Raw genomic sequence first — 12,257 nt, forward strand, 5'->3', positions numbered from 1 at the left:
GGTGAGGCGTTGAAAGTACAGTGATTGATCATCTGCCTCGTCACTGCTGGAATCAAACATGGAACCTCACTCAGATTTTAGTTAAAGTTTTCTTGCTACCTAAGGAAGTAGTAGTAGTAGTAGTAGTATTAGTGTTTCAAACTTCGGAAAAATCAGTCTTTGTAACTTCTTTGTTGGCAACCTATTATCAAAAATAGTCTCACACGGTATCTCTACTACTAATATGGGCCATTCTCTGACAGTTTTGACCACAACATCAAAGGTACCTATTGGTTCTTCTGATGTTGGTTGACCTGGGCTGTCTGAATCTGAGGTTGTGTCAGGTTTTTTTGCCGCCTGCCCCATTCTTTAGCGCCCCTTCCGGGCTTCCAAAAAAACAAAAATCCCGGTCGGCCCTAACGTCGCCCCTCCCTCCTTCCTTCTTAACTCACCTGGTTGCTCCTCTTTTGCATTTTTTCTCTTCTTCTCCTTAACATCACACTCTGCATCTCATCGAGACAGCAAATCTCAACTCAACTCAACCGAGCGCCCCTGAACCCATCGCGCCAAGCGCATCTCACTCTCATACTTGCCTGTTGACTCTTCCGGTCGCAGCGCGCATCGCCTACCTGACTTCCCCGCCACTCATACCTGGCTCACGAACTTCGCATCGTTAATAGTGTAGTGTTGGCCTTGGAGCACCCTCTTCGCCGGTCTTCGCTTGCTCCCTACGAAATCGGACCTCCCGAACACATATATCCGCCGAACCACACTGCTGTTTATGTATCAGCACGACCAGCTCTCCGTCTTCAGACACCTCTTCAAGCTGCAGTTATTTCGCATACCGCGAAAGCCTTGTAGCCCCGACATCAGTTCCGACGGTTGAAATCTAGAGACACCATTGTCGTCTATGCATCACCACCAGCATCCGATCATACATCCGGTCTGCCACATGTCAATCAAAAATCATCAAGAGCACTGAAACCTTCCTTGCTCCGCCCACCCTCAAGTCATCTTCTGCTACCAAGTCTATACATGACATCCTCGTCATCTTACGACTCTATCAACCACTAGCCTCGCTCACCCGCCTTGCCCTGTCAACTCTATCTTTCAGACAGTAATTACTCAATACCGCCACCATGGCTCTCGTCAACGTTCGTCGCGATGTCAGCGATGCTTTCTATCGTTACAAGATGGAGCGTCTGCAGACCAAGATTGAAGGTAAAGGAAACGGTATCAAGACCGTTGTCGTCAACCTGAGCAGCGTTGCTGCCTCTCTTGCCCGCCCTGGTTCTTATGTCATTAAGTACTTTGGTTTTGAGCTTGGTGCTCAGACCAACATTGATCCCAAAGACGACCGTTGGATCATCAACGGTGCTCACGATGCCCCCAAGCTTCAGGATCACCTCGATGGGTTCATCAACAAGTTCGTCCTCTGCAAGAAATGCAAGAACCCCGAGACCGATGTTGTCATCAAGGATGATCGTATCCTGCTTGACTGCAAAGCCTGCGGTCAGCGTACCGATGTCGACATCCGCCTGAAGCTCAGTGGCTTTATCCTCAAGAACCAGCCCAAGAAGGGCAAGAAGGACAAGGCCGAGCGCAGGGCTGCCAAGAAGGCTCGACAGAACGGCAATGCTGCCAACGGCACCAATGGTCAGAATGGTGCTGGCAGTGATGAGGCATCTGAGAACGGCTCAAACGATAACGGCGACGAGGACGTTGGCAGTGACGACGAGTTCCAAAAGGTTGCGGCAGAGGCCGCCGAAGCCGCTCAGGAGAACGAAGTCAAGGAGCATGAATGGGCTGTTGACATGAGCGAGGAAGCCGTCAAGGCCCGTCAGGCCTCTCTCCCCGGCGAGTTCAAGCAGAAGCTCAATATTGGCGATGATGATGATGAAGAAGGCGAGGGTGGCCCCACCATCTACGATGAGCTTGGCGACTGGATCCAGTCCCAGGCCGAGGAAAAGGGCAGCGTTGACAAGGTCGAATCCATCGACATCTATGTCAAGGCCAAGGAGCTTGGTATCGAAGGCAAGCATCGTAGTGTTCTTGTTCTTGTCCAAACCATCTTCGATAAGAACATTGTTGCCCAAATTCCCAAGCGTGCTAGCATGCTCAAGCAGGTATGTTTAATTCGTTTTTTTAACGAAGCATCCATGTACTAATGTGCAACAGTTTGTTACCTCTGAGCGCCACGAGAAGGCTCTTCTCGGCGGAACCGAACGTCTCGTCGGTACTCTGGCCGCCGACCACCCCGAGATGTTCCAGTCTATCGTCAAGATTCTCCAGCTCTACTACCACTATGACCTGATCAGCGAGGAGGTCGTGACCAAGTGGGGATCCAAGGCTAGCAAGAAGTACACTGACATCTCCACCTCCAAGAAGGTTCGCAAGGCTGCTGAGCCTTTCTTGACCTGGCTTGCCGAGGCTGATTCGGAGGAGTCTTCTGACGAGGAGTAAAATCCTGTTTATGTAGTCTTTCTTCCCGTGTGGTACTTGATTTGCTTCGTGCCTTGTGTGTTTTGCGGGCAGGCTTCTGTGGTGCATTGTTGCATTCACTTTGTCGACAGCTCAGTGCAGCCTGTGCTCTTTGATGCTCAGATAGTTTAATTCTATTGTTGGTCTTTTACCCGAAACCTGATGTTTCTGATGTGCTCTGCCTCTTTGACAGCGCAAGAGACAGTGAAATGCTTGTGGTTGATGACTAGTTCACACAAAATATGGGAACATCGCTTTGCCCATTGCCAGTTCACCTGAGACTGGTCTACAAGTACAGATAATTCACACAGTTATTTCGACATGCTCCATCTCAGTATTATGAATCTGTCATCGTGGCCTCCTTTGTCTCGGCGACCTTGGTGGTATCTTCCTCCTCGTCCTTCATAGCTGTGTCCTCACTCAAGCCCTGCTTGCCCTCACTTTCCCCATATATGTAATTCCCAATAGCCTTGACTGCTTCAACGTCATCGTCGTCGACAATTGATGTGTCAAACAGCTCGTCGACCTTTCTCGACTCAAGTTCTGTAGAAAATTTCTTTAAGATATCTTGAATGGCAGATTCTTCTTTGCCCGAAGCCTCGAGGCGCTGCTTGAGAAGTTCAGGGGTAGACGTCGTAATGAGCACGTAGCGTGCCTGGAAGTCCATATCTTTGGCATATTGGGCAGCCTGACATGTAATATGTCAGTAAAATACGTATTTTGATGGTTGTTTGACTTACCTCGATATCTAGTTCGATTATTGGCACTTTGCCACTCTCTGAGATAGCCTCGATGGCCTTGAAACCGGTTCCGTAATCGACGCCGTCCCGAGTACCTGATTCTATCAAGCGGTCCCCATCTCGTAGCTGGTTGAACTCTTGTTGCTTGACAAAGTGGAAACTCTTGCCGTTGACTTCACCCTCAACAGGCTCTCGTGTGGTATGGCGGACAACAGGAGCGAACACTCCCTTTCGCTCTTCCATAAGTTTTCTGATGATGGTTGACTTGCCTACGCCTGTAATGCCAGAGATGATGATAGGTTCTCGGTTGGAGGGCATATCTTCTTCATTTGCTGTGGGCTCAGCAGTGTCCTCGATATCATCCACTTCTGTAAGCTCCTCGAACACGATATCAATCTTCTTAGGATCTTCGATCTTGTCGAGCGCGGCAAGCTTTGAGCGCGCTGCGATTCGTAGTGCTCTCCAGCTCTTGCTGGCCTTGCCAGCGATAGCAGCAGCTTTGGTTTGGTCGTTTGTTGGCATATCGATCTCAAAATCGTCGTCGGCAATTTTACGTTTGAACGTGTCGAGCTCTGGTAGCTCATAGCGCTCCTTGGCTTTGAGTCGACTCATCGCTGTCTCTTCATCCTCCTCCTTGAGAAAGTTTAGGGAGACAGAGCCCATAGGGACTGACCTTAGCCGCTTGCTGGTAGCCATTTTCTGAACATTGGCCTTTGCCTCAAGAAAGGATGCCGGCGAGACTGGGTCTCGTTTGATGGGGTGACAGCCTTCAATCTTCCAGCGAACCCAGTTCTTGTCTCTAGCCAGCACGGTTTCTACCATTCGATAAAAATATGGACCATCAGCACCCTGGCGGAGGTAGTCCGCAATAGTCTTTTTCATGTCACTAGCCCATTCAGCCTGACAAAGGGTTAGCTGAAGCGCTCTCTGCTGTGGTCTAGTTCCTGAAATACTTACGTCTTCGTCACTCAGGACTTGGTCACTGTACATGACGGCCTTATTTACGCTGGCATTGACGGGGAGAGCTTCTGTAAGTCGCTCTCGTGCTTGGATGGATAGTGAGATGAGGAAATCCATGATGATGAGAGCTTGCACAAGAATATGTCGTCGGAAAGACAAATCACTGATCTGTATTGTTGTTAGCTTAAACTCGAGTCAGACTGAGTTATGAGACACTACCTCCAAGTCGAATAAATCTTTACTAGTGAGATATTTGGGATTGAATGTGTTAGAACTCTCATCTTCTTCTCCACTCTCTCGTTTTCGTTTGAGGCTTCGTCTTGAATCGTTGTGCACTGTTTGAAAGACTTTCATTGTGGCTGCTAGACCCTCTTTAAAAGACGTCAGATTGGTGGTCTCAAAAAGCTTTTTGGGTTGACTGAAGTATTCCTGAAGGGACCAGAATAGTGGATAAAGCTCGTCTGTCGATAGGGGCTTCTCTTTGTCTGCCTTTTTGGCATCGGCTGACTTGGGTGTGGACTTTGACTCTGCTTGCTCCTTTAGTTGCTCTTCTGGCTCGTCCACAACCATCTTAGATTCATCCTCTGCCCGCGTCGCCTCGTAGGTCGTGACATTCTCGACATGGTATTCGCCTCGTAGGTTCACAGAACTCTTGTCGCCCAGAGGAAAGCTTTGGAACATGAAGATGAAAACGCGACCGCAGAAAGCAGTATCTTCTGCACGAGATAGTCGGCGTAGCAATTCATTGCATGTTCGAAGAATAATCAATTGCTTTTGTTTGAAATGGTTTGCTGTGATTCGTTCTCTCCTCGACTCAAGGAAATCAAAGATCTTACGACAGCCAGCAATAGTTTGACTGTCCAGTAGTTCCTCTGCTAGCCAGAACAACAGCGCGGGATCACATTGTCCATCGTCGGAAAGAATCGACAGGATATCGAGGAGGTTCCACACCTTGACATAGTCGGGAGAATCGATGGTGGTTGTCGCCTATTTTGGTCAGCGCAAGGCGCGGATCGCATGGGAGAGTCGGGGTTTACAATGAGTTGACTGAATATGTTACGAGCGGCAGTTTCTATTATAGCAAACTGTCGTCCTTTGTCGATCGTTGACGCAGCACCTTCAGCAGCAGGGCTGGAAACATCATCCGCGGTTCTGGATACTCGGCCTGAGAGGTCGTCGAAATCGGACTTGCGCAACGCTGGCTCAATCGCTGATGTTGGCTTGGCGGTCTCTGCTTGGGAAAGGAATTCTTCTAGCAGAGTCGTGAAAGCTGTGATCGCCGGTGCAGCTGGATTGTCTATCTCTTGCGCTGCCATGATGCGCGACTAGAGTAGTCGTTGTGGATGAAAGTTCGTTGAGGCTATCATGAAGCGAAGGATACTAATGGTTGTATTTATGCGCCACGGTGCAAAGATCGAATCGCAAGGTAGTTCTTAGATAAGTCGTAGACGCTGAGAATGATTTGTCGGTATGAGCAAATATGGGAGGCTCTATTCTCTTTGATCAAGATGATGAATGGGCACGCAGTTGCGCTTGGATTAGATGTTTGAAGCGAGAAGGCTGAGACGTCGTGGAGCAACACTAAAGTATCACAATCAAACTGAAACCTACAAAATTGCCAAAATTACGTTAGCCTTGAAGTATCTATTCAATCGAGCTACTTTGCATGTGGCTGGACCCAGTCAGCGCGTCGCGTGGGTCTGCGAGGCTGAAATTCTGGAGACGGTTTGTTTGAGAGGCGCAGGTCACTTTTAGACATACAAGGTGCAAGCTCCAAAAGTTCAGCTTCGTCCTTCGAATACATCATCGGTCACGCGACTGCTTGGCTCTGCCGCTTCATCTCATGAGCGACCTTTCGCAAACTACTCAATAGGCTCATGACGACACGATATTGCGACAATGCCAACAGTGAAGCGACTCAAGGGCAGCGGCGCTGCCAAGGCGCAAAAGCAGAACGAACCAAAGCCAAAAGTCAACGATGGACGGCCAACCCCGGCAGAGGTTGAGGAGGAGGAGCATCAGTTCGTCCAACTGGCGCGAAAGCATTGGTTGAAAGCTGGCAAGAAGCCAGCGAAGCCCAAGGTGAAGAACGATGTTCTCAAACAAAGTATCTGGGATGTACTTGAACGCGAGGGCTTCCAGTACAAGTCTCTTTTGCTTCTTGAGAGCCTGCAGACTTTAGAGAGGTATGGCTGTCAGAAACACGAGTAACTGGACATTAAATACTGACTGCACCCCCCCCTAGTTATCTATGGCCAGGATACACAGAGGAGGCTTCCAACTTTCACGTTCTGTTGATTGCGCTCATCGCAAACGTGAAACATCGAGAACATCTCGCGACATGGAGTGAGTCCCCATTGCTTGCTGTCAGACCGACAACTAATTATTGTTAGCACTATTCGAGGACCGACCCGCCGATTTCTCTTCACTTTTCCGCCGACTCTTGTCGATGATGCTCGATCGAACACTATCCGTTACGCTCCGGACTCAACTTCTCTGCTTCCTTATATATGCTTTCCAGAGTCTCGACTGCACCCTCGTCCGCAAAGAATGTGCCCCTCTTGTGTCGATCGGTATATGGCACAACTTGTCCACCGACTCATCGCGCGAAGCTAGTCTAGATCAACTCCCTCATCTACGAAAAGCCTGGAAGGCCGCGCACAAGCGATATGATGCCGCTGATGAGCCCAATAAGGCACGACTACGGTTCGAGCGATCTTGGCTTTATACACTTCTCCTCGACTTTTTGAGTCTGCTGTATACGGAGAACAGAAAGGCGGGTAAGTAAATATCTTGGCCCTGATCTCCTGCGACATCCCGCTGACAACCTGTTTTTAGACCAAATTCTCTACTGTGAGCGTTTCACTGAGTTTCTTGCCGATCTTCAGGGCCAGCTTCCAACCAGACGATATGTCAATACCTTGATTCAGGATCTTCATGTTGTTCCTGCTATGCGATTATCACCGATGTTTAACGATGAGGAAAACACTCTTCTTCGCGACCTCCAGGCTTTGCTTTCCCACTTTACGTTCTTTGATATCAATGACCAGACAGGTGCCCAGTATAGCATAACAGAGGCGTACGACAAACATTGCGCGTCACTCGCGAAGTTGCAACGCATTGCTCTAAAACATTTCAGAGAGAAGCTTACAGTACTGGCTCTGTCGAACTATGGTGCCATTAACCAAAGGCATGAACTGCAGGCATTACTGGAACCGTTGACAGATGAAGAACTTCTGAGCCTGGTATCTCTGCTTGGTTTCCGAATAGCCTACCCCGAGAGCTTGGATCTACCAATGGATCGCAAGTTGTTGCTTGAAGTGCTCTTGTCTAATTTTGAGCGCAGAAAGACGTTCCAAGAGGCGGCACGAGATATGAGTCTGACACCAACCGAGGAGACAATATTTGACAACAGTTTCCAGCAGGCAGAAACATATGATGGCTCACATCCGATGGCTCTTCCTAAACTGAACCTTCAATATCTCTCAATAGGCGACTTTCTGTGGCGGTCACTTATCTTGTATCGGTGCGAGTCCTTTTATGGAGTTCGAAAGGATATCGAGACTGCTTTGAGGCGTTTACGCCCAGAGGCAAAGGGATCAGATGAAACAAACTTTGCCGGTTTCTCAAAGATGGCGATGCCGATCTCAAAGCCAGCCATCCTTGAGGTTGTCCCTCCTCTTGTTGGAGATGACAAGCCATCCACGGTACGCGCTGAAGTTTCCTTTGACGTTAGACGTCTAGGTGAAGGAGTCCGAAGAGAGTGGGATTCTCTCCGACAGGACGATGTTGTTTTCCTCATTGCAGTCGAGCCACCACTAGCAAAGTCCATCAGCAATGGAGGAGATAATTTGTCAGAGTCTGAACGACTGGGTGTGATAACTGTACGAACCGCCGAAATCCATCAAATCACCGACGATAAAGGCCGCCATGTTCGAGAGGGCGCAGGAAAACTTGACACCAAGCGCCGCATCCAACTCAAGCTGGACACACATGCTTACAGCAGAGATGCTGAGCGGGCGGCGGCTGGCAAGCCTGATGTTTATGGCAAAGTTAACCTTCTGCTGAGAAGAGGCAGAAGGGAAAATAACTTCAAGCCTGTGTTGGAATCCATTCGAAGCCTGGTGCTGTCAGATGTTCCTCTACCGGAATGGCTTCATGAGGTCTTTCTTGGCTATGGGGATCCTGCTGGAGCGCATTACAAGAACTTGCCAAACCGCGAACGCAAGGTCGACTTTAGGGATACTTTTCTTGACTGGCAGCATCTAGCAGAAAGTCTCCCTGGTAAGATCATTGACCCAGGTGATGACGTCTCTGGTAGCTTTGGACCGCCCTACGTCCTAGAGTCTGTCGAGAAGCAAGAGGAGCCTCAAGGCAGCAAGCCTTCCAAAAAACGACGTCGAGATGCCGATCCTGCACTTATCGCTGAGATTGAGACTCTGAAGGTATCGAGTTATAAGCCCCCCAACAACGGCCCTTATCCCGTTGATAACCCTAAGCTCAACTCGGTACGGTTCACTCCCGCTCAGATTGAAGCCATTACTTCAGGCACCCAACCTGGACTCACTGTCATTGTTGGACCTCCCGGTACAGGCAAGACGGATGTTGCTACACAGGTTATCAACAACATTTATCACAATTATCCCGAGCAGAAGACGCTTCTTCTTGCTCATAGCAACCAAGCCCTCAACCAGCTGTTTGCCAAGATCGTCGCCCTCGATATCGACGAGCGACATTTGTTGCGTCTCGGACACGGCGAAGAGGATCTGGATACGGAAGGAAACTTCAGCAAGCATGGTCGAGTCGAGTCGTTCCTCGAAAACCGAGACCGTTATCTTCTGGAAGTGAGGAAACTAGCAACCAGCCTTGGCGCCCCTGGAGCTCATGAGAACTCAGCTGAGACAGCAGGTTACTTCAATAATGTCTACGTCGCTCCAGCATGGAACAGGTTCAAGCAGATCGCTTACGCCGAGCAATCAACAGCTGCTGAGATTGTGGCAGCCTTCCCCTTCCATTCATACTTTTCAGATGCCCCGCAACCTATCTTCCACCCAGAGAGTAATAAAGAGCAAGTGCTCGAAGTCGTAGAAGGCTGCTACCGTCATATTTCCAAGATTTTCTCGGAGCTGGCTGATGCACTTCCGTTTGAGATCCTCCGACGAGATCGTGACAAGGCAAACTACCTGCTCACCAGCGAGGCGCGCATTGTCGCCATGACGACAACACATGCAGCTATCAGAAGAGGAGAGATTGCATCACTTGGTTTCCATTACGACAATGTAGTCATGGAGGAGGCTGCTCAAGTGACCGAGATCGAGACCTTTTTGCCCCTCGCGATGCAGAAGCCTCGAAATGGTAAATTGCCTCTACAAAGGGTTGTTTTGTGCGGAGACCATTTCCAGAATTCACCGGTCATTCAAAGTCTGGCATTCCGTCACTACGCCAACCTTGAGCAGTCACTGTTTTCAAGATTGGTCAGACTGGGCGTTCCTACGGTCACCCTCGACCAGCAGGGCCGTGCTCGTGGTTCGATCGCGAGTCTTTACCAGTGGCGCTACCCCAAGCTTGACAACCTTCCCGAGGTGCAGACAAGTGCTGAATTTGTCAAGGCCAATGCCGGATTCAAGTTTGACTATCAGTTTATCAACGTGCCTGACTACAAGGGTCGGGGAGAGGCTGAACCCACGCCACACTTTATCCAGAATCTTGGTGAGGCCGAGTACGCAGTGGCCATCTTCCAGTACATGCGCCTCCTGGGTTACCCTGCTGAGAAGATCACCATTCTTACAACTTACGCTGGTCAACGAGCCCTGGTCAAGGATGTGCTCTCACATAGATGCGCCCGAAACCCCGTCTTTGGTATGCCCAAGGCGGTAGCTACTGTCGACAAGTACCAGGGCGAACAGAACGATTGTAAGTGCACTGTTGTACGTTTTATAGCAATTTCCAAACTAACATCCCCTCCAGATATCATTCTTTCTCTTACCCGAACGTCACGTGTGGGCTATTTACGTGACGTGCGACGCATGACAGTAGCTCTATCTCGAGCAAGATTTGGCTTGTACATTCTCGGCCGCCGTGAGGTTTTCGAAGCATGCCCTGAGCTTCGACCCGCCTTTGACCTATTACTTCAAAGACCAGATAAGCTAATGCTGGTAACGGGAGAGCTCTGGCCTACGCAGAGAGAGGTCACTCAGGAGCTAGGAGCTGTGGAGGGCGAGGTACCAATGGAAGGTGTAGAGCACCTGGGCCAATATGTCTTTGAGATGACCAACACAAAGATCAAGCAGCTCGAGGCAGAACAGGGAGGACTGCCTGAGACAATCATGGAAGAGCCTGAAGACGAGGAAGGGGGGTATGGCAATAATGAAGACGAAGAAGATGACGAAGAAGAGGGGGTCGAGGCAGACATCTTGGAAGTTCGAGAAGGAGAGTAGAGATACTGATCGAAAAGTCACTTGTGTATTATTCGGACGGCGCAAGACAAGAGGAATTGTTGTTACAAGGACCCATATAGCATGAGAACCGAGGCCCTGAATCTATCCGTAAATCTTTGAGCCTCCGACTGAACCTCGCTGGCTCCTGTTTTGACTCAATTGGCGTGTGCTCCTTAGAAATCACTATTTGCTGCAACCGTTGAGAATAGCCGAACTCTAGCGCCATTGGGTTGGGCAAAGAGCGGGTGATCGACAGTCTCCAGCAATAAGCCAAAGAAGAAAAGGTGCGAAAAGGTTAAGGGTTTAGTTCTGATGTTTCTGGCTATCGAACTTCTTGGAGGTTTCTGATCATTTATTTCATAAATATACGTCCTTGCCGACTCTCTAGTATCTGCTTGGCTAGATCGACTTGATATTTGTAGTTCTGCAACGAGTAATACAGTTTGTTAAAGTTTGGCTGCACATACTTTTTTCTTGACTGATTTCGACGATCACACGTGCGATGCACATCATTACATCATGTATCAAGACGTCAAATTCTTCCAATTGTGACTGTGTCATTGGTTTGATTGCATCTCGTCATAATCAGGTGACTAAAGTTTTGAGAGAGGGTTTTGTGTTTGACGTGGTTCGAAGTTGAACAGAAGATAGGTCGCTTAGACAGAATGCAAGTCGTGGAATGCCAAGATAGAACAAACAAGCAACGTATCAATGTGAAGCAGAGCAAAAATTAGGAATATTTTTGGCTTGGAAAGGGCTATTCAGGTACATGTTCAACACGGATTAGGTGATGAGGTGAGACCCGTCCACAACAAGATCAGGACGGCCAGCAATACTAGTCTACATGGGACGCCTCATCTAGATCAAAGTGATGCTTGTCAAAGTGATGCTTATGTGAAGTTACTGATTGCAAGTGACAGTATCAACTAACCTATCCCACGGGTAGAAAGAATCTTAGACTGCGTGACGACAATTCCAACGAGCATGTTGCATTTACTTACGAAAGAGGGAATAGCCGATGAATAATTAAATATTAATTGTTTTTATTGGTCATATACTGTGACTCTTTTCTTGCAAACTCTCACATCAGTCTCGGTAGTAAGAACAGGCAGATGTTTTGAGAGCGACGGTATCAAGCTCCTGTCATTTGTTAGAGTTTGACTAAATAACATGTTTGATATAGACAGACATGTTAGTATCTGTGCGTTTGACTTTGGACAATCAGGAGCTGCTTGTAAGAATCACTTGAGAGTATGAGAAATCTCGATAAGTGAATTTGGAGTATCAAAGACAAACCAAACCATGTTTGCAATAACACACAAGGAGATAGAGACAGAGAGAGAGTATACATCGGCTGGCTCGGGTTTCCCTTCTGAGTATGATGAGTATGAAGAGGACAAAGAGGAGAAACGATTCATCAGATCCAGTCCTACTGCAGCCTGCCAGAATGATGCCTAGACCGGAGCTTGCGGACTTAGTACGATAGTGGTGAGGGTGCGTGCAGGATTCTTGCTTTGGTGAGGTTGAGCCAAGTTTGGCTCAGTTGGTAGTTTGTTGGCTGGGCCGCAAGTCGACAGGTCCGTGAGTCAGTCCAGTCAGCCATTTCATGAGAACGAATCAGGTCATAGTTCAAGTCGGAATGACTGCTAGATATCCATTA

The 12,257-nt window shown here is 48.7% G+C and overlaps 3 protein-coding genes across 3 annotated transcripts; 2 read left to right on the plus strand and 1 right to left on the minus strand.

Annotated features, from left to right (window-relative positions):
- Window positions 1-849: 849 nt before the first annotated feature.
- Window positions 850-2,639, plus strand: FOBCDRAFT_48538 (domain found in IF2B/IF5-domain-containing protein). Its single transcript, XM_031188326.3, has 2 exons — window positions 850-2,105; window positions 2,158-2,639. The coding sequence occupies exons 1-2, from the start codon at window positions 1,119-1,121 to the stop codon at window positions 2,440-2,442; spliced, it is 1,272 nt and encodes a 423-aa protein (XP_031035591.1). The 5' UTR covers window positions 850-1,118; the 3' UTR covers window positions 2,443-2,639.
- On the minus strand, window positions 2,575-5,761 carry FOBCDRAFT_229625 (THO complex subunit 1 transcription elongation factor-domain-containing protein). Its single transcript, XM_031188324.3, has 5 exons — window positions 5,198-5,761; window positions 4,380-5,147; window positions 4,158-4,328; window positions 3,201-4,100; window positions 2,575-3,148 (listed from the first exon to the last, which is right to left on the minus strand). The coding sequence occupies exons 1-5, from the start codon at window positions 5,474-5,476 to the stop codon at window positions 2,798-2,800; spliced, it is 2,469 nt and encodes an 822-aa protein (XP_031035589.2). The 5' UTR covers window positions 5,477-5,761; the 3' UTR covers window positions 2,575-2,797.
- A 298-nt stretch (window positions 5,762-6,059) lies between these two features.
- FOBCDRAFT_297251 (uncharacterized protein) lies at window positions 6,060-10,774 on the plus strand (the record flags this gene model as incomplete). The annotated part of the gene is made up of 5 exons (XM_031188323.3): window positions 6,060-6,346; window positions 6,406-6,506; window positions 6,554-6,940; window positions 6,999-10,073; window positions 10,128-10,774. The coding sequence occupies 5 exons, from the start codon at window positions 6,060-6,062 to the stop codon at window positions 10,595-10,597; spliced, it is 4,320 nt and encodes a 1,439-aa protein (XP_031035588.2). The 3' UTR covers window positions 10,598-10,774.
- Window positions 10,775-12,257: the final 1,483 nt, after the last annotated feature.

Source organism: Fusarium oxysporum, chromosome VIII (assembly GCF_013085055.1).
Source record: "Fusarium oxysporum Fo47 chromosome VIII, complete sequence".
Lineage (NCBI taxonomy): Eukaryota > Fungi > Ascomycota > Sordariomycetes > Hypocreales > Nectriaceae > Fusarium > Fusarium oxysporum.